At 36.1% G+C, this 22731-nt stretch overlaps 1 protein-coding gene across 1 annotated transcript in view; it reads left to right on the plus strand.

Annotated features, from left to right (window-relative positions):
• rem2 (RAS (RAD and GEM)-like GTP binding 2) overlaps positions 1 to 22731 on the plus strand; it is a 49473-nt gene extending 26742 nt beyond the window's left edge. The window contains exons 4-5 of the mRNA XM_056467574.1: positions 4697 to 4874; positions 21737 to 22731. Of these exons, the coding sequence (XP_056323549.1) occupies positions 4697 to 4874; positions 21737 to 22071 (513 nt within the window). The 3' untranslated portion in view covers positions 22072 to 22731. The remainder of the gene's footprint in view (positions 1 to 4696; positions 4875 to 21736) is intronic.

The following is a 22731-nucleotide window of genomic DNA, read 5'->3' on the forward strand; positions in this document are numbered from 1 at the left end:
CGTGCTGCCCTGTCAAGGCAAAGGGGAGGAGTAGGGGTGGAAGGGGGGATTCTTCAAGACAATTTTGATAAGACACTGTTTTTTATAATGAGTTAAGCTGCGATCACACTGGACTTTTTTCCTCATAGACTTCTATTTATACACACGTGAATACGTCAGATTGTAAACGCAAGCTCATGCAACAAGTTTTGCAGTTTGCTGCGTTGGAAAGTTCAAGATTGGTGAACTCTGACTTGCGAAATCACACCACATGATTGCGTGAGACCAATTGAAGTACAAAACATGACCTCTCTGGACAGGAATTTAAACATGGACCAATCGCTCACTTTTTTAAATGTCTAATCATCTTGTTTAATCCCACCCATTTTCACAGCGCCTCACAAACCGCAGCATTAGGAATCATCTGATTGTTGAATTATGCATTAGTTAATGCGGGATCAGCCATGGTCAGTCAAAAGCATGTGATCCTCTCGAAATTAGTTCATAAATAAACTTCACCTAAGTTCCATTAAAAAGCAACTAACCAAAGCAACTAACCAGAATAACTTACAAACATTGCATTGAAGCAAAAAAAAAAGAAAGAAAAAAAAAAGAAAATTGGATAAAAAGACATAATCTGCATCCCAAATGGCACACTAATGTTTTTTTACTAAACGGTTTCCCTGATGATGTTTGACGGTTTCCAAATTAGTGAAATAAATGACCAAAGTAATACCTGCCATGAGTATAACCGCATTCACCATCTAGAGGCGGTACAATAAAACAAATAAAGTTATCCAAGATGTGCGCCCGATAGCACCGCAAAGCTGAGGTCATTGGGTGCATGAAGTGTTCATCATTCTACACGTCATTTTAGCGGTTCAATAAGTGCATCCTCCGGGTAATTCAAGTGCACTTATTATTTTTCAGTGTGAGCGCGCTACTTACACTATTTATACTACGTGGAATAGTGCATAAGTATGCGATTGGGGACACACAATATAAACTGATACTGTCCAGCGGAGCATTGCAAACGACTAATTTAAAAACTATGGTAAAATAAAATTTGTTAATTGTTAAAAAATTAAAATAAAATTTGGTCAATTTTTGTTAATTTATTAATAGAAATAACATTTGTATATTTATTGCTAAATTTGTTCTCATATTGTTATTTGCTGGTACTTTAACACAGAAAAATAATTTGCACACTACAGCAGAAGATGAGTGTCAGATTTTGGCCGATGAGTGGTCAATTATATTTGATTCTTTTCAATTAAGTGTTTTGTTGGGATGTTTTGATTGCAACAACATACAAAATCTATTTTACTGACTCATACAAGCAGTTTATAACATTACGTTTGTACAAAAAGCATCATGCTGTGCGGATAAGCATTTAGCTGGATTAGCCTGTGTAGTTCTCATGAACCTGCTGTTATAGGGTAAACGCTAAACAGACTATTTCAGCATTTATTACGATTGCTGGATTTAATAATCTAAATCTGCACAAAGAGACAAAAAAAAGAAGCTGGCAGGCATTTGCTGACAGCATGGCAGAGATTTGTGTGTGTGTCATGACCACAATCACTCAGTTTGTCAGATAAAAAGCAATATAGTAAGAGTGTGTTACATTACTACTGTAAGTTAGTAATTTTCACGCTCACACCTGCTTGTGTGCACACGCAGCCATTTGAAGCTATCATTTTGTGTGTATATCCAACCACAAAAGGACAGACAATGACAGATGGGTCTATATTATGGCGGCGAGAGCTGGATGTTGTTAGTCTGACACCACTGTACGCTCTGCTTTCTCTGATGGAAAGACCTTTTACTTTTCCCGTACGGCCCCAGAGAGCCCCTCCATCAAACAGTATTGACCGTGTCGTGCTGTCTTCACCACTCATCAAGATACATGTCTGCTCCTCCAAGGAGAAGACCTCCTCCGTGCCCTTCCTGTGTGAGGTTTTGGCAGGTGGCTTTTGCTTCCGCCCCAGTAGACTCTTTCCTCCAGAGGAACTCAGTGTTTCTGAGGCACTGTGAATCTCACGCTCCAGGGCCGAGTGCGATTGGCTCGGCTGCAATGTGAATTTTTTAGGCAGCTCTCCAGAGGGCTGGAATTTGCCTTCGGGGATGCGAGGATGTAGGACACAGGCTTTCCATCTATTTATCCGTTCCGTTTTCTGTTTCGGAGATGAAATGGGAAGCCGTCCACAGGGGATCGAATCGTTTCTTTCTTCTCTTAGTTCATTAAAGATAGAGACGACAGCCGCCCTGTCATAGCTGTCACGAAGAGAGAGGCCGACCCCGGTATGGCTGTACTTTGGCACTTTAATATGTTTGTGATGATGTACCGTGATGTTCTCGAGGGGTAAACGCTTGACTGGGGCATCTGCTGGCGGTTTGAACACACCTGAGCTCTGCTGCGGCAGCGTCTGCAAAACTGGGCGCTGGAACAACAACAAAGCCATCATAGATTTGAGGTTATCCTTCTTAAATCCCTGTTAATCCTCTTTTTCATGGACACAAACACTCAGGAGCTAACAAAAATGGCCCTCCTCTTATTACTGACCTACTGTACCATTGACAAATAATCATCAGTAAATAGCTTGCTTATGAAACAGTTAGTTCAACCCAAAACAAATATGTTTTTCCTTATCCACAAGTTGTTCTAAACATAGAAGTAGGGCCAGATAGAATCTGCAGACATTTTTTGCTATTTCTGTGGAAAACTTTGTTAAAAATCTGCGGATTTATGCTAAATTATTTTGGGAGAATCGTAAAACTAAAAACGTAATAACTTTTTAACTTATTTAATGCTCACAATGCAAATCCATTTAGATCAACTTATTTGGTAAACAAAGCAAGTCTATAATATAATATATCTACTAAAATACAGAAAATATTGCTTTACAAACTGTATTGTAAATAAATCAAATAAACACTTTCATATTGGTCAATAATATTACTGAAATTGAATTTACACAAGCAAATAAATAAACTCAATGATGGGCTAAAAATCTGCGGAAATCTGCAGATTTCTGCATCCGCAGATTCCGTTTGGGCCTACCTACAAGACAATTAAAAAAACAAATTATGTTTATAATGCACTGTAAAGATATTCTTAATGTATTACGATGCATGCATGCTATCATAATAAAGGTATGAAAGCTGTTACTGGGGAGGTACCTTTTCAAAAGGTGCATGGATGTGTAGGCCCACGCAGAATCTGCACTGCCGAAATTCGCGGATTTTCTCAGATTTTTAGTCAGTCATTGAATCTATTTATTTACTTATATGTAATGTGTAAATTTGTGTAAATGTATACTTATTCAGTTTTTAAATTAATTTTAGTAATATTATACTAAAATACTTAACTGAAAATGTTGATACATTTACTTATGTATATGGGATTTTTCAGTTTTTTTTATCTTTAATAAATTTGCGACAATTTCAAAAAATCTTTTTTCACATTGTCATTATGGGGTATTGTATGTAGAATTTGGAGGAAATAAATGAATTTAATCTATTTTGGAATAAGGCTGTAACAAAAAAAAAATTGAAAAATTGAAGCGCTATATGAATACTTTCCGGATGCACTGTATGATTTATTTACATTACAGTTTGTTAAGTAATATTTTCAGTCTTTTAGTAGATGTATTATGTCAAGAAACTTGCTTTGTTTACTAAATAGGTGGATCTAGATGGATTTGCATTGTAAATATCAAATACAAGTTAAAAGGGTATGTATTTTTTATTTCATATATTGTTTTTTGTTATTATACTCCCAAAATAATTCAGCATAAATCCGCAGATTTTTTACAAAATTCTCAGTAGAAATAGCAATATATGTCCGCAGATTCTGTCTGGCCCTACTAATGTGTCAAATTAGACAATAGTATCTGACTGCAGACTTGGATATGCAAGTTGAGACATGCAAACACAATGCACTCAATGGAACTAGTGACGTTACTGTGAGGGGTAGGGTTAGGTGTGCACATTAAAAGCATTGCATGCAGCTCAGCTTGCATCTGCACCCGATCTGCAGTCAGACAGTTTTCAAATTGGTACAATAAAGACACACTTTTGCACATTTGAAGTGCTGTAATGTAACTTTAACAAATGTGGAACTGTACCCCAGTGACAACTCTCATACATTTATTTATTTATTTCTGAGCGTGTAAGCCATGATACATTTGTTGATTTATTATATATATATAAATATATATAAATATATATATATATATATATATATATATATATATATATATATATATATATATATATATATATATATACACACACACACACACACACACACACACACACACACACACACACACACACACACACACACACACACACACACACACACACACCCAACATATGAATAGTTATCAGTAAACTTAATGTAAACCTGCTGTGTGACACTTCTTTGGTTCTTTAGCATCAACCAAACTTGTCAGAGCTTCCATAACCAAAATTTGAATGCCAATGTTTGTACAATGATGTTTAGATGAGAGTATTCAGGGACTAGATTTTCAGTGAAAGGAAGGAAATTTCTCAGATTTGATTAAAATATCTTCATCTCTGTTCTGAAGATGAACATATTTCTTATGGGTTTGTCTCAGCATGTGGGTGAGTAAATTATATCTTGGCTTTTAATCACTTGTGGTTGAGCTCTGCTGTAATTGGTGTGCCTGTGATCTGATTTGATTGGCAGGAGCTGTCTAACCTGCAGTGTGAGGTGTGCATCCTGGTGTTCTCCCTGACGGACAGACGCAGTTTCCACCGGATCGCTCAGCTCCGCCTGCTCCTGAGAGAGTCGCTGCCGCACACCCCCATCATCCTAGTGGGAAACAAGAGCGACCTTGTGCGCTCCCGTGAGATCAGCACCGATGGTAGGCCTGTTTTTAATCTACTCTATGTCCTTGAGCTACACATCCCATAATTCAGCACGATTAACAATGCTCAAGAGCTGGCATATATTGCAGAGAAATTAAAGAAAAGTGGAGTAGGTCAAATAATGTTTTAGAGTGAATGAATTATAGTAAGAATCTGTAAAGATCGAGATAGACTGAACGTATCATAAAGGGATGACAAAAAGAGCTATTATAATTATTCAATGAATATAGAAATATTAATATGACTGTAATATTATTAAAAAGACTGTTTTCTGTTTTAATATGTTTAAAAATGATTTCACTCTCAAATATTGAAAATATTTGCACAACAGATAAGCAGTCATAGGAGAAAAAATAAAATAAAAAAAATATATACATATATATATATATATATTTGCATGTGTGTGTGTGTGTGTGTGTGTTTGTATATTTATTATAATGATTTTTTATGACTGAATGCGTAATGACAGCAAAAAAAATTTGCTTTATCATTGGAAAAGTTATGTAGAAAACACTCTTTTTTTATAATATATCACAAATGGCTTGATAAACAAACTTAATTCATCAAAAATGTAAAATAAAAAAACAACAAAAAATTCAGAATCAAACAAAACGTGCTTCAGGGGTAATTGATGTGTTTTTGCTCTTTAGATAAGTTATTCCAAATAGAATTCTAGAGCAGTCCAAAGCACTTGAAAAGCAGTACTTCAGTACACAATTTTTTGAGTGTCTTGAACTTGTCATTTTTTTGTGCATCTTTAAGAATACACATGAAGTATCTTTACTTCACAAAGATTCATGAAAAAATCATAAATCACTAGTAAACTACATTTCAAGCATCTTAGACTTATTAAGAAAATATTCTTAAAGAGAAATTAGTGCATAAAGCTTTTTGGAGCCTCAAAAATAAATATGGGGCATATGTAAATATTAAATAATTCCAGTTCTGGGAGTACTATGGAAAACAAAATACTGTGATGAAATCCAGCACTGCTGAATAAATGAGTGGAAATCAATATATTCTATTTTGTGTTATGTTATTTGTGATATTTGTAATAAAGGCAAACAAATTCTTTGTGTGTGTGTATGCGTTTAACATGCTAGTATGTGTGTGTGTGTAAGGCTGCTTAATTTTAGTCATGTGACTTTTTCAAAGGCTGACCATTTCACAGCATAAGTTTAATTGAACTTTAATCTAGTTCAAATTAGAAAGCATCGAACAGTCTCTAATTATAAACCAAAAATAAAAATGAAGTCTGCGTATTACAGATAAAATGAAATGGAAGCAGCAAGAGACCTTTATTTTCTGGTATAGTTATATATTTGATCAATTCACTTGACTTTTGAGCTAAATCTGAATGTGAGTTTGTGATTGTAACATGCAAAGTAAAACTTGCATGATTCTCAATAAGATCATTTGCATGCATTTAGAAAATAATAATGGAAAAAAATGTATGGAATGTATAAAAAGGTTGTATTGACTTTCAGTACAGCACTGTTTGAGTATATACGCCATATACAGTATATCAACAGGTATTTTATTTCACAAAAGATCCCCTGTGGTCCACCTCTGTCTCTCGCACTTGTGAGTCATCTATATTAACCTTGCTGCTGTGACTCAGCTTTTGTCTAAATGCTTCTATCTCCATCTGGCTGTATTTATATAAGAGGCTTCGTGGATTCCTGGCAAGAAAAATCACTCAGCTTATCGGCATAGAGCAGGTGCTGCTAGGAGACGTGCATTTGTAAAGTAGACACATTAGCGGCCGATAAGAAATATAGATTCTCCATGCTGGTGTTTTCACAGCAGGGCAGACACTGCTATATTTCAGATATCAGTTGAACAGATATATTTACAATGTAAAGACTAATGAATTGCTTATTAATTGAATTGTTTGTAGACTTTTAATTCAATTTATGTGGTTTCTCCATTGCATTTTTAACTAGCACATTTATTTAGCATATTATGAAATGAACACCTACCAGCCTGTCAAATGGTGGTAAAAAATCTATATCCCTTTGCATGGAATTAATGTCATAGACCTACGTCTAAATAAAACCTCAAACATGAGCAAATTAAGACATAAAGAAAGAGAATTGACACTACTTTAAAACCCAAACAATATAGAATAATATAGATCATAATTGTTTTAGATATCCTAATTCAAACAATGTGACAAAAACATGTAGTAATTTAGTTTTTCTGTTTTGGACTGCTGGCTAGAGTACAGAATAGGTTGTTTTCAATCACGTGGTTCTGGTGACGTGCAAAATTCAGATGGAGGGCAGGAAGTAAAAAATTGAATGGGAGATGGAGGAAAGTCCGTATTTTTGTGATCTATACCATATTTCAAAGGAAATATAAATTAGAAATAACCACATATGTTGGGCATGATCCTTATACTGAACTAAAATATATTTGCCTGTCATCTAGGCGGTAGATACATAATAAATACTGTATAAATACTATAGTGTTCGGAAGCATACTAGACTGAAAAAAAAAATTCAGCAAAATTGTCGAAATATTATATATGGGTTGAATTTAAACAAACAAATTAGGTTTAGTAATGTTCAACTTAATTTGTCTAAATTCAGCAAAAATAAATAGTTTACAACCACTTTACTTAAATTTAGTAAATTCAAGGAATCATCTTTGAATTTTTTTCTTATTCAGTGTATAGATTGACAGTGTATAGACTTGAATAGAATTAAACTGTTGTAGTACAGGGTGCCCGCGGGGTCTTAAAACGTATTAAAAGTTGACAAATCAATTATGAGAAAATTAAGGCCCTTAAAAGGTATTAAAAAGTATTAATCACATTTTTACGAGGTCTTAATTTTTGTTCAAGCAAATCTAAAATGTTTGACTCCAAAAAAGCATAACTTTGTTTAATTTCCTTCTAATATTAACAATCGATCCACGCTATTAGTTTGGCCTGGGGCGTGTCCAGCCAAGCTCCTCCATCCGGGTGATGTCTCGTAATTTGTGACGCTCTCCACATGTATCGAAACAATAGAGCGAAATAGATGGCAAAATGTAAGTTTGCGTACTCCTAGTTGGTGAAAGACGAGTTTAAACATTGGCTGAAGCCTGTCACTGAAAAGCTTTGTTTGTTCCGAGCTTATCTGAGTTCTCTTACGTGGTTGTGCTCCATTAATTTATTTAACTACAACTGCTTATTAACAACTGTTTATTAAATTAAGGGTTTGAAACTGATTAGAAATTGAAGTGGCGATGAGGTCTTAAAATATTCGGAGAAGCTCCTTAAAAGGTCTTAAAAAGGTATTGAAATTACCTGTAGGATTCCTGCATATACCCTGTAGTAATTATATTATTGCTGTGGTACAACACAACTGTAGTAATAAACAAATTATTCAATAGGCTTCAGTTATTATACACCAGAACAATCACCATCAAAGTTTGCTATGCTACTGTATTCGGAATCAGTAGCATTCATTAACAAAGAGTTGTACACATTATACACTTTACTACTACTACTATAGTTTGGTTCAAAAACTTGTTTATTATAAATTACTATAATTTTTTTCCTATGCGGAGATCGTCCAGACATCATGAAATAACAGATGAAAGCATACAAAACTGTGGACGCATAGTCTACATCATTATTTATTTTTGTAAGGGGGAAAAGTGTTCCATAATAATAACAGTCTAGTGTTGCATTTTTTTTATTCTGTCGATGAACTTAACCATCAACAAACATTTACCGCTGCTGCACATCTCGATGTTCAGGTTACAGTTGTTTATTCTGCCGAAATGCCAATAAAGACTTCGATTATTGCAAAACAAGACGGATATTTCATTGCAGCGATTACATGGCAGGGTACGTTATTTATATTCTCCTGGATTTTGTATATGTGTGGTGGTGTTTGTTTTAGATTTTTATATAACACATTAATAGATTTATACACATAGCTCGGCCTGTACATAATCTTTATTGGTGCTGTCAAACAAATTATCGTGTTCAAAAAAAGTTTGTACACATGGATGTTTTGAATAAATGTTAATTACATGCCACCTTTTATGGGCAAAAACTTTTAGAAGTCCATAAAAGCTGTTCTGCTTTTCTTACTTTGGCCAATTTTAACAAATATAAACAACATAAAACAGAAACATTTTGATAGCGATTCCTATGTAGAAGAATCACTTCCTGTCCTCCATCTGAGTCTCGTGCGTCATCAGTGACATCATGTGAAAACAACCTATAATCAAGCTACTGTATGCTAAGCTATGATTGGTTATTTGTAATATTTTGAATGGCTGGTGACTTAAAATGTAGTTGCCAAAGTTGCTGCTGAGGTAAAATGTTAACTTTAAACCCAACCTATTGTATTTGAAACCCTCTATTTAAAAATTGTATTTAAAATTAGTTGCTGTGGTGTTTTGGGTAGTTGCTAGGGTATTTCTAAGGTGCTGTGGGTAAATGCTACACAAAAGTCTACAAAAAAGGCCTACAGTGTAGTTTAAACATCAAAACTTGATTATACTGTAAAAATTGGTAATGACAAGATGTATTTCTGTTACTTATTAAATTAAGTTAATAATTTTTCATGTTTTGGCGGCACGTCAGTGGTTAGCACTGTCACATGTTCTCCCTGTGTTTGCGTGTGTTTCCTCCGGATGCTCCAATTTCCTCCAAAGTTCAAAGACATGCTGTATAGGTGAATTGGATGAAGTACTGAGTTGCAGCTAGAAGGGCATCTGCTGTGTAAAAACATATGAGTTGGTGTTTCATTTCGCTGTTGCGACCCCTGATGAATAAAGGGACTAAGAAAAAGGAAGATGAATGAATAAATGAATGTTTCATGTTTTGGTAGCACAGTGGCTCAGTGGTTAGCACTGTCGCCTCACCGTAAGAAGATTGCTGGTTTGAGTTCACAGTCCAACGATATGTGACAGGTGAATTGAATAAATGAAATTGTCCATAATTTAGTTACCGTAAATGTCCGTGTGTGTGTTTCCTAATACTGGATTACACAAGGATTGAGGAAAAACCCAGTTAATGTTGGCTTACTATTTCTGAAAACATTTTCATTGTGTAGAAAATGCTTTTCTTTGAACTAGAATGAAGACAAAAGGGCATTTTTGCAGTGATCTAACTTGTTACTTCAAGAAATGTATCCTAAGTGTGACTTTAATAATATCTGCAAGAGATTTATAATCAGACATGCTTCAACTAAAATATGCAATATTGAAAATTATCCTAAAACTCAGATAGCACAAAAAATGGCCATGTGTGTCCCCTCATAATGGCTTCTCACTACTTCCACAGTCATGCAGCATCTCTCTCTCTCTCTGTCTCTCTCTTTCACATCACTCACTCCTCTTCTAATCTGTTTGACATTCTTGGCATGGTTTGGACTTTTATTATGTTTGCTCTATTATCTCTCACACAATGTGTTGGTGTTACTATCTTTATGTGTGTGCGTGCAAGTGCACCAATGCTGGTACATGCACTCAAATTCTCTCTCTCACACCTTTCTTTCTGTAATTCTCTCCTTCGCCTGTGTGCTGAAGTGAACCCCCAGTGCCACGTGTATGCAGAACTGTGATAAGGAGGATAGGGAAAGAGGACACTGAAGCTAGGTCTGTTCAGTAATCGTTACAAAAAATGGTATGAAGGCACTTTTGTGTATAAGAGCAGATAACAGGGTGTTTCCCGAGGAGGATGACATCAGAGGTGCTCTGTTCTTTAGGATAATTACATCCTCCATAAGCTGTATTCTTCTATTTCAGTCCAATGACGTTGATGCTAATATTTTGTTGCTATGACTAACACAATTGGGCAAAGTAATTGGTATATATAATTAATATCTGTATACTTGTGTTTTCTGTACACTTACAGTGCATTTACATCATTTACATTTTGTATTTACAGTGCTGAATGAAGAAGGAATTTGGAGTATATACTGTAAATGTTTGTGGACTTTAGTTTTATGTAATAATATTTTTTTTTGTTCAGTCTCTTTCATGTTTTCAAATTCACCATCATCTCTTTACTCTGCCATTGGTCGCCAATATGGCAACGACTAGATTTTTACATTGTCAGAAGAAAATGTAAGTGGCACCATGATGTGATGTGGGTGGTTGCAAAGGTCGTGATACGCAGTTGCAAAGAGGTTCAGAGTGGTTTTTAGTGTCTGCTGTGGTGCTCCGGATGGTTTTTAGAGCATTTCTAGGGTGTTCTGAGTGCTTTGAAGGGGATAATCTGTTGGATGCTATTGAAGTTTGCATTAGAATTGCTACATGGGTTTGTAGCTTTTTTCAATATCTTTTTTTACCAAATTATTTACTTATTCGCCATGATTTGAAATAGTAAGAACAAGTCTGATGTGGGTGAATGTTAAACAAAAGATTTACATTGACAAACTTTTATTTCATTCATATCCTAAATATATTATTTAAAAGTTTGTATTGAGATTATTATTGTTATTAAAAGGTGGCAGTTTGTAATCAACAATTATCCATTAAAGGGATAGTTCAACCAAACATTTAAATGCTGTCCTAATTTACTCATTCTTGACTTATTCATAACCTATTTGATTTTCTTTCTTCTGTTGAACACAAAATAAGATATTTTGAAAAATGCTGGTTGCAGGGACCCATTGACTTATATAGTAGATAGAAGTAGATGGGTGCTAGAAACCAGCATTCTTCAGAACATCTTCTTTCGTGTTCAACTAAAGAAATAGACTCATAGAGATTTAAAACCACATGAGGAACACTAAATATTCATTCATTCATTTTCCTTCGGCTTAGTCCCTTTATTCATCAGGGGTCGACACAGCGGAATGAACCGCCAACTTATCCAGCAAATGTTTTACATAGCAGATGCCCTTCTACTCGCAACCCAGTATTTGGAAACACCCATACACACTCATTCACAAACATACACTACAGCCAATTTAGTTTATTCAATTTACATATAGCGCATGTCTTTGGACTGTGAGGTAAACTGGAGCACCTAGAGGAAACCATGGGGAGAACATGCAAACTCCACACAGATATGCCAATTGGCCCAGCCGGGACTTGAATCAGTGACTTTGGAGACTAAATAATGAGATTATTTTCATTTTTAGATGAACTATCCTTTTAAATTGACCTAAATGTTTTCAACATTGATAATAAGAAGAAATATTTCTTAATTCACCAAATTAACATTCAAATGATTCCAGAAGGATCAGTGGCACTGAAGACTAAAATAACTGTTGCTATCACAATAAAAAGCACATTAAAAATATCTATTTCATAACTTTTTATATTTATATATATTATATTTATATATACATTTTATTGTATACCACCAACATTTTTAGAGACGCTAATCTATTGTTAATAAAGGCACTATGTATAAAAAAAAAAAAAAAACATAAGAATGTTAAATATTTTGCTGACTTATGTACTTACTTTATCCCTTATAGGTCAAAGAATGTTCACGTCCAGAGAAATAAGCAACTAGTGACACAGACATTATCCAGTGTTTGGCCTTGCTAATGACATCATATGCACTCTATTCCTGGTTTGGTTTCTTAGAAAACCGGGAAATGACAAAGATGCTTTAAAAGCAGTGTTTCTCAACCACATTCCTGGAGGACCACCAGCACTGCATGTTTTGTATGTCTCCTTTGTCTGTCACACCCATTACAGGTCTGTCAGTCTCTGCTAATGAGCTGATGATCTCAGTCAGGTGTGTTTGGTTTGGGAGACAAGCAAATGTGCATACTGGTGGTCCTCCAGGGACGTGCACAATTTTTTTTTATAATCCCACTTCATTCTCCCTTTGTCAATAAGAGTGGGAAATACCCACCCATTAGTGATGATCTCTCCCTCATCAGCATAGGATGTTTGTCTTGTTTTTGGAAAGCAGCGACTATGCTGACACATAGACATTTATAGCTCTGCCCTTGTTTGAAAACAGGGCTGTGAGCACAATCTCATTTGAATTTAAAGCGACAGTCACCAAATTGGCACAATTAGGATCAAAGCCTAAAAGGGACAGTTTCAAAGATTTATAAAACATTATTTGGAGGGTATTTTGAGCTGAAACGCAACATAGGGAGACTCTTGGGACTTACTTTACATCTTGCAAAATACAGTAATTGGTTTAATATGTTGTGCATTTTATTAAGACGGCACAGAGTAACATTATAACAGAGCTTTAAAACAGTGGTTCTCAACTGGTTTGGCCATGGGACCCACATTTTTACATGATCATCAAGCCGCGACCCAAATTTTTAGGAACTATAAAATAATTTTAGAAATTTTTATTAATTTGTATTTATTTGCTAACATACACAAGTAGTGACAGATAAATCATAAGAAAATCACCAAGACTTACAAATAAACTATATTTTATTGCTGTCATTTAACAAAATGTATGCACTTGTGATGCCCTCAGCTCTTGAAGTCGACTTTGAAAATAGTCCACAGGTTTGTCCTTGCAACTGGGATGTTTGGTTTTTAAATGTTGCTTTAATTTAGAAGATTTCATTCTCTCTTGTTAGAGCACCTCACTACATATGACACACTGAGGTTTTAAACCTTTTTTCTCGTCAATATATGTAAATCTATACTTTATATATTCGGGGTCGTACTTGCGCTTCAACATATTTGTTGCTATAATTAAATGAAATATCACATGTGAAATGGTATGGTTGTCGCGTGCGCGTTTCAAAATAAAAGTCCGGTATAAGCAAAATAAGTTAAAAATCTAACTTTTGTTGTTTTTTTGACCATATACTTCGCGACCCACTGAAAATGTTTCCACCAGTTGAGAAACACTGCTTTAAAATGTACAGTATATAGTATAACAAATGACTGGAAGATGAGAAGCAGTCAACGCGGCATAATAAAAGCTCCGCTGCCATCAGCAATTGCTTTATCTTTGGTCTTATTTCGCTTAAACAGCTTTCAGCCTTAATCTGATCCATAATACCATGATACTAAGCACTGAATACTTTAACTCATCCATGAACATGATTTCCGCATGAGTCCTGTAGGATGTAATGAAGATGTCAACTCCCATGATTCCACACTTACATCATGGCATCATCAAATTATGACCTTGGTTTATTTGTGAATACATGCCCTCTAAAAGTTACATACTTTGCTTTCCAGGTAAAAGTTTAATGTACTTTAATGTATTCATGTCCTGAATGCTAATTGTTTGGATCGAGTTATGCTCCAAAGTTTAATACTTAGTCTTTCAACTGCTTAACTCAGTGCATGGGTGCTAGTTTAAGCACCATTATAGGATGGGTGTGTCAGGGAGAAAAGGAGGACTTGTAGGAAGTGCAGAGGACATTTATGCGGACACATCTGTGCTCAGCATATTTATTCCTCAGGGAGCTGCGGCTCGTGTGCTCATCGATATGGAAATGTCCTGAATCTTTTTCTGTCTGAGTTTTGCTTCGTGCAAACACAGGACTGCACGCTCACTATATGCTCAAGTTGATGTAAATGGGTTTCATTTACATCATGTATTTGTGAGTCAGCTATTTGACGCTGACATTCAAGCCTTCTTTAAACAAACACACAGATTCCGGATGCGTACAGTACAAGCTGTAAGGTCATTCAAGCTAAATCACTGAAAACAGAGAGGATGAGTCTATAACCATAAAAAGAATTTACAGCTTTGAAGGACTGTAATGCTACACACATGCAGTAAATCACATGTGTTGTGGCAGAATAAATGGCTTCCTGCAGTATCATTTTATTGGGGTCATATGCCTGAAACCTTTAGTCTGTTTATTTCCCCCCTGCGTAACCTTCTACTGTCTCTTTAACAACAAGGACTCCACGTTTGAGTTATCACACATAAACCTCTTGGACGCTTCATTTCCCTCTGTTAATATTTTTATGCAAATTTTATTTCATTTAAAGCCTCCTCTGAGTCTACCACTGTGTCTGTTCTGGTTGATTTTTTTAGCAAGTATTTACATAAGAAAACACCAGATTGTTCTTACTTTTATCTAATCTCTGGTTTTGTTTAATATAGATTTATATTAAAATAATTCATTTTATGCTCTATTATATAAAAACAAAAACCTAATCTGCCTGTTCACAAAAACACTTTCTATTTACTTGTCTATCGACTTACTGGTAATTGACTTTTTTTAATTAGTTCTATTGTTTACATTTGTAAGTTTATTTATATAAATCTATCTGATGATTAAATATCACCTTGTCACCTAATCTGTAATGCATATACAGTGTGTGTGTGTATATACAGTTAAAGTCAGAATTATTAGCCCCCCTGACTTATCAGCACCCGTTTATTATTTTGCCCGATTTCTGTTTAACGGAGAGAAGATTTTTCTCAACACATTTCTAAACATAATAGTTTTAATAACTCATTTCTAATAACTGATTTCTTTGATCTTTGCTATGATGACAGTAAATGATATTTGACTAGATATTTTTAAGACACTTCTATACAGCTTAAAGTGACATTTAAGGGCTTAACTAGGTTATTTAGGTTAAATGGGGAGGATTTGGTAATTAGGTAAGTTATTGTTTAACGATGGTTTGTTCTGTAGACTATCGAAAAAAATATATAACTTAAAGGGGCTAATAATTTTGACCTTTAAATGGTTTTTAAAAAATGAAAAACTGCTTTTATTCTAGCTGAAATAAAACAAATAAGACTTTCTCCAGAAGAAAAAATATTATCAGACATACAGTGAAAATTGCCTTGCTCTGTTAAACATTATTTGGGCCGCAGGCCGGATGCCTTAGTGTCCCACCAGTGACGATATACAGCTGTATCGCACTGCTTCGAGTGGTGTGATATCGCGTTTATTCAATAGTTTGACAGCATAATCATGTACATAAAAAAGAAAATCAAACACGAGAGTCCAAAACCCTTTTCTATGAGGAACTACTTTTTTCCGCCATTTATTCACATCTGCAGCTGACGTCAGAACAGCAGAAGCCGTTATTAATTCACCAAAATCCCTTTAGAGCTAGTATTTGAATGATTCTCCAGCGAAATGTCTAAAGTTATGACAAAACAGGTGATTTTGCTCATATTTTAAGCTTATAAGGCTGAACAGCATGAAATGATAACAGTCTACAGCAGTGTTTTCCAACCCTTTTCCTGGAGGCACACCAACAGTACATATTTTGGCTGTTTCCCTTACCTGACTAATTAACTTCAGGTTTTGGAGTCTCTTCTTATGTTCTAATTAGGTGATTTAGGTGTGTTTGATTAGGGAGACATTGAAAATGTGTACTGTTGGTGTGCCTTCAGGAACAGGGTTGGGAAACACTGGTCTACAGAGATGTCTCCCAGTATTTCTCTGTTGCAATCGGGAGATCACAATAATTAACCCCGAAAAAGCCAAAGCAGCGCCAACACTACCAGATTACTGTTATGTTTGCGATAAGGAAAAACGCTAAACACATGCGGGCATTTCTTCTTTTTTCTTTTTACTGAACTAGTCTGCAGTAACGAAAACCGGAGACTCATTAGAAACAAACAGATGGCCAACCAAAAAGTAACTCAGGGTTATACAAAGAGTGGCCAACACAAAATACACACATTCCTGATATGTAAATCCCATCTCACACGCAATACACTACTATTGGTACAAATACAGCACTACAACCAAGGGGCAACCTCCCGCTCTCCCTCGGGAAGCCAATACGGAAGTAACTGAAACTGCAATTCATCAAAATTCCGCTAGTCCTGGCTCCATAATAGAGCAAATTGCAATTTAGCCCACTGTTAGAATGGCCAACTTTACAGCAGAAAAAAAGGTGTTTACAGCCTGGTACAAAGAACGATGTTGGTTCATATAGCTATTATTATCCTCCATGACAACTGTGAGGGGGGTGAATTTTTTTATAACTCATCCATTTCCTTTATATTAGGTTATATTAAGTTTTCATAATTAAGGGCGTGGCCACTTGAGTGACAGCTAGGTCTCGCTGGTCACCGTCACTTCACCTCAGCTGAATCCGGCAGATTAGCCACTGATCTCGGCATATTCATCATATTTTTGTGTTGTTTTATGTGGCTTTACACAGTCAGCTGCCTTTTGGGATTATTTCTTACAATTATCAGATGATATGGGATGCTGTGTGCACTTAATTGTGCTCACAAACCATTCATGTGGCCTCGTTTCCCATGTGAGTAAAGTTATATACTTGTATACCATCTCTATAAATGTATTTGTTTTATTTAAGATCATTTATCATTAATATTTTTCTTTAGACCCGTAAAGCACTCCAGATTGTGACAGATTGATTAGCTGTAGGCTCTAGAACAGTCATCTGAAGCATTATCATACAGTGTTATGCCTGGAGTTCATCAATAGTCTTGCATTTACTAACACAGACTATATTTGAAGTGTTTGGAAGTCATTCGCGTTTTCCTCCTGTAGAAAAACGTGTCTGTAGCTCCGCTCACTCTCCGCCTCTTTGCCCTTGTTTGGTATCCCGCCGTGGGTGCGATGACGCGTGAACAATATGGCGACGGTTGGCCGCGCTTACTTGTAGCTTCTTTTGCAGTGTTCAGGAACCTATGGGTGACGTCACGGATGCTACGTCCATATATTTTACAGTCTATGACTACAACACGCAATAGACAGAGATGGAGAGATCACTTACCAGTTTAATAATGTGAAATCAACTGTAATTAGAAACTACGCTGTTTTTCTCCTCTAAGGGCCTATTATGCGGTCTTTGTCGCTATCTTGTGAATGGACATCGTCAATCGTCTTTGCTCTGCTCATTATGACAGGCTAATGGCCGTCGATGTGCTGTCTCTCAAAAATTATAAATAGTTAAAACAGGTACTATCCTTATGAGTAAACTGCATAGTTGCAATCTAAACAACGACATTCTCGACTAAACAAGGCTCAAAAGTACATTATGTTGTCCAACAGCAGCAATATTTGTCAAACTGTAGTTTGCTGTAGTCAGCTGTATGTGGGCGGAGTAATACACAATGGTCAAGGGTTAAGAGGCTGTACAAGTTACGACTGTACACGGCTACAGATTCAAGAACCAGACAGAACTGTTGTGTGTATATATGTATATATATTTTAGTATTCTATGTCTACCAAGGCTGCATCCATTAAAATATTATTTATGTGATATATAGTTACAATTTAATTGTATTGTAATATGTTTAAAATAAGAACATAAAAAACATTTATTGTCTCAAACATTGATATTGGCCAATCAAGACATATTTTACTAATCAATTTATTCTTGATGAAGACAGATTTTTTTATTTTACTGTGTGAAAATGCAAAACCAGGCCAACAGCAACAGAGCTTCATTCAGTAATCCCAAATGAGTCACACAAACTGCTAAGGCTGAACTGAAATGATCAGAGACCTTGGTAAAAATAGACACCCGCCACTTATTTCTAAGGTTGAGATATTTTAGAAGCATCAGCACAATGATTGCAGGACTTGTTAGCAGCATACTGTACTAAATGTAATGGAATCTTCTGATTCTGATAAAAGAATAACAAAATGATACTGACTATTTGCATCTTTTTATTGTGGTGCTTTATAATTTTCCTTCTTCATCATGTGCTTACTTTGTCAGGCCAGAAGAGAATCAGAAAGAGCTTCATCAAGTTGCTGAATAGGCGTACAGTTGACGTGTACAGTACATGTGGGTGGTCATGTGTGAATGTTTTCACTGTTGTGCTGTCAGATTTCTCCACAGCCTGCTTTGATTCAGTCAGTGTTGTTATTGTTGATCAAAACTAATTAGGTATTGGGTTATGTATTGAAATAAAATAAAAGATAAATATTAGAAGAACCTACACTGTAAAAATAATTCAAATGTAATACTGTAAATTTGATATTTTCCCAGCAAACAATTTTTTTTGTTTAATAGACGTCTAATAGACATCTAAATGTAGACAGCTTGGCTAAAACAAGGCTAAACTTGGGCTGTCTTTGAAAATCTAATAGACATCTAAGAAAAGCCCAAAACTAGACTAGTCATCAAATAGACAGATTAGACAGAGTTCATTTCTGTTTATTTGATGACTAGTCTAGTTTTGGCTTACTTAGACATCTATTACATTTTCACTGACAGCCCAAATTTAGCCTTGTTTTAGCCAAGACGACTGTGTTTAGACGTCAAATAGACATCTATTAGACATCTTTTAAAAACATAAAATGCTTGCTGCGTTAATAAAATGTAAACATTTTCCTTTCTATATTCAGGGACTATAAAGTATCTAACATCACATTTATTGTAATGCTACAGTAAAATAAATTGCAGTTAAATCTACAGTTTTTGTAGAGACCTTACAATATTACTGTTCCAGAATTGAAACACATTACTCATGTATTACTTTTGAGTTACTTTCACTAAAATCATTTCAGAAGTAGAACTTAAAACATGTCATTTTTTTAAATAGAAATATGGTAACACTTTATTGTGATGGTCCATTTTTTTTATTAGTAGTATTAGTAGACTGTCTGCTTAATATCTGTCGATACTGCTCCTTCAACAGACATTTTACTGACTATAAAAAAACTTTGCAAGTACATGTCAACTTACGCTAACCTCAACCCTAACTCTAACCTACTTATTATGTAATGAGAGTTAGTTGGCATGTAGATAGATGCAATGTAACTTAAATTCAACAAACAGACCATCAAAATAAAGTGTGACCAGAAATACTCCTGCAGACTTCTTAGAAGGAATATACAGGACTTCTGCTGGGATCCTACAGAAAGCATGCAGGAATACAGGGAATGTGAAGGACTCCTCCATTTATACTACAGAAAACATGCAGGAATCCTACAGGAGTCCTACAGTGAATATGCAGGATTCCTGCAGGAAACCTAAAGAAAACATTCAGGAATCCTACAGTGAATGTGCAGGACTCCTGCCGGAAACCTAAAGGAAACATTTAGGAGTCCTACAGTGAATGTGCAGGACTCCTGCTGGAATCCTAAAGGAAACATTTAGGAATCCTACATAGAATGTGCAGGACTCCTGCCGGAAACCTAAAGGAAACATTTAGGATTCCTACAGTGAATGTGCAGGACTCCTGCCGGAAACCTAAAGGAAACATTTTGGATTCCTACAGTGAATGTGCAGGACTCCTGCTGGAATCCTAAAGGAAACATTAAGGAATCCTACATAGAATGTGGAGGACTCCTGCCGGAAACCTAAAGGAAACATGCAGGATTCCTACAGGGAATGTGCAGGACTCCTGCAGGAAACCGACTGGAAACATGCAGGAATCCTTCCGGGACAATGCAGGACGCCTGCAGAAAACCTACAGGAGACATGCAGGAATCCTTTAGAGACGATGCAGGACTCCTGCAGGAAACCTACAGTACACATGCAGAAATCCTACAATGAAAAAATGCAGGAATCGTGTGCAGGATATCTGCAGGAATTCTACAGGAAACATGAAGGACTCCTGCAGGAATACTACAGGACACATGCAGGACTCCTTCAGGAATCCTACAGGGAACACCATCCTAAACCTTTTCTAAATGAAATTACATAATATGTATTAGTTATTTTTCAAGATGCTAGTATTCAGTTTGAAGTGAAATTTAAAGACTTAACTAGGTATATATCCGTTAACTAGGCATGCAGTTCTCCTACAGGAATCCTAAAAAGTAAGATAATAATTTGATTAACTAGGCAAGTTAGGTTAATAAGGCAAGTCATTGGACAGCAGTGGTTTGTTATGTATCGAAATATATATATATATATATATATATATATATATATATATATATATATATATATATATATATATATATATATATAATGGGAGTAATAGTTTTGACTGGTGCAATTTTTTATCTGAATTTTTTTAAAAATCAAGTCAAACTTCAATAAGATCATTCATTCTTTCATTCATTCATTTATTCATTCAATTCATTCATTTTCTTTTAGGCTTAGTCTCTTTATTAATCAGGGGTCGCCACAGCGGAATGAACCGCCAACTTATCCAGCATATGCTTTACGCAGCGGATGCCTTTCCAGCCACAACCCAACATTGGGAAACACACTCATTCACACACATGCACTATGGACAATTTGGCTTATCTAGTTCACCTATAGCACATGTCTTTGGACTGTGGGGGAAACCGGAGCACCCAGAGAAAACCCACGTGACCACAGGAAGAACTTACAGAAGTCCATGCAGAAATGCGAATTGACCCAGCCGAGGCTCGAACCAGTGACTTTCTTGCTGTAAGGCGATCGTGCTACCCACTGCATCACCGTGACGTCCCACAATAAGATGAATAATACGAGTAAATAGAAATAAAAATGTATAATAAAATGTCACAGTAGGGCTAGTAACTATATATTAGTATTTGCCTTCTCAGCTTGTGCAAAAGTTTAATTGTGCTTCTTTATAATCACAACCTGCTTTTTTTGTTACAAAAGTACAAATATCGGAACTTCAATACTAAAACTTAATGCGTTACACATCAAGTGCTTTTAAAATGCTAAAATGTTCATGATACAACACCTTTTTTAAAAGCACTGCATCTGTGACATGCCATAAATGTTATCCTTTTTCCCCTCCCTGTCTCCTCGTCTGTTTGTGTCTTGTCTCAGGTCATGTCGCTCCTTCATAACGGTGCCATGTAGTCGACATCTAAAGTGATCTAATTCAATCCCGTCCGTACACCTTCAAACAAATACACCCACACACACACACGGCAAGCATTTAGCCTTTATTTCTTTTTCCTACGGCCCCTCCATTAAGTCCCACTCAATTGATTCAGTTATCTAACACTAATCTGTGTTGATATGACAAGAGATTGTCAAACTCCATCTGCATCTGGATCACTCAATTCCCTGTTTTCTCTCTCTCTTTGTTTCTCAGAGGCTCACTCCAGCGCAATGATGTTCGGCTGTTTGTATCTGGAGCTCTCCGTTTCCCTGGACCACCGCACCAATGATCTCCTGGAAGCGGCTGTCAGAGCGGCTCGGGGCCACAGTCTGGGGCCCGGCTGGACAGAGGGTTCCCCCTCTGCAGCACGCAGAGAGAGCTTAACCAGCAGGGCCAAACGCTTTCTGTCAGGGCTTGTCCCGCGTTCCCATCTCGGCCGAGAAAGAGACCGGGAGCCCGGCAGAGACAGAGACCTCAGCAGACACAGAGGAAGCCGAATGCTCAGGCAGAAATCCCGATCATGTCATGACCTCAGCGCTTTAATGTGAGCCAAAATGGCCGAGCTGCATGTAGGATTGACAGGTGAGGAGATAAGAGAGAGAGACCACCAAGGAGATCATTATTATCTTAAACTAGTATGTGTGAAATTAGTTGTTTATACCAGTCATTGAACGTGACGGTGGTGCAGCGAAAACTAGCAGTGTATAAACTATCCCTGACCTTTGAGAGGCCTGTGAAATGGACAGAGTGATGAAGATATAGCAGTGGATGTCAGGATAATGAGGATCTAGTGCTGGTTGTGGCAGGCTGTTAGCGCTGATAGAGTAGCTCCTGTTGTAGTCCCTGTTGAAAAGCATGTCGACACAGAACGGATGCAGAACTGTAGTAAAAGTTCTGTAGTAAAAAAAAATATTCTAAAAATAAATGAAAAAGGCCAGCTGGCACTGAAAATGATGCTTTAGTTAATGCATGGATTTAGATTTTTAGCTTTTTTTACTCTACCCAAACAATGATGGCACGTTTCAGATTATGGGAGCCAGATGTGGCGATTCAATGGTCAATAGGGCTGCACAGTATTTGGAAATAAACCAAAATTGCAGTGTTTCACATTTCTGCAATATGAAAGATGCAGATGCTCTGATCACTTTATTTAGAAGGAATTCATCATTCTAGAATAATTTGGAAGTTTTTTGAGTGCATATCTCTGA

This window comes from Danio aesculapii, chromosome 2, assembly GCF_903798145.1.
Source record: "Danio aesculapii chromosome 2, fDanAes4.1, whole genome shotgun sequence".
NCBI classification, from domain to species: Eukaryota; Metazoa; Chordata; class Actinopteri; order Cypriniformes; family Danionidae; genus Danio; species Danio aesculapii.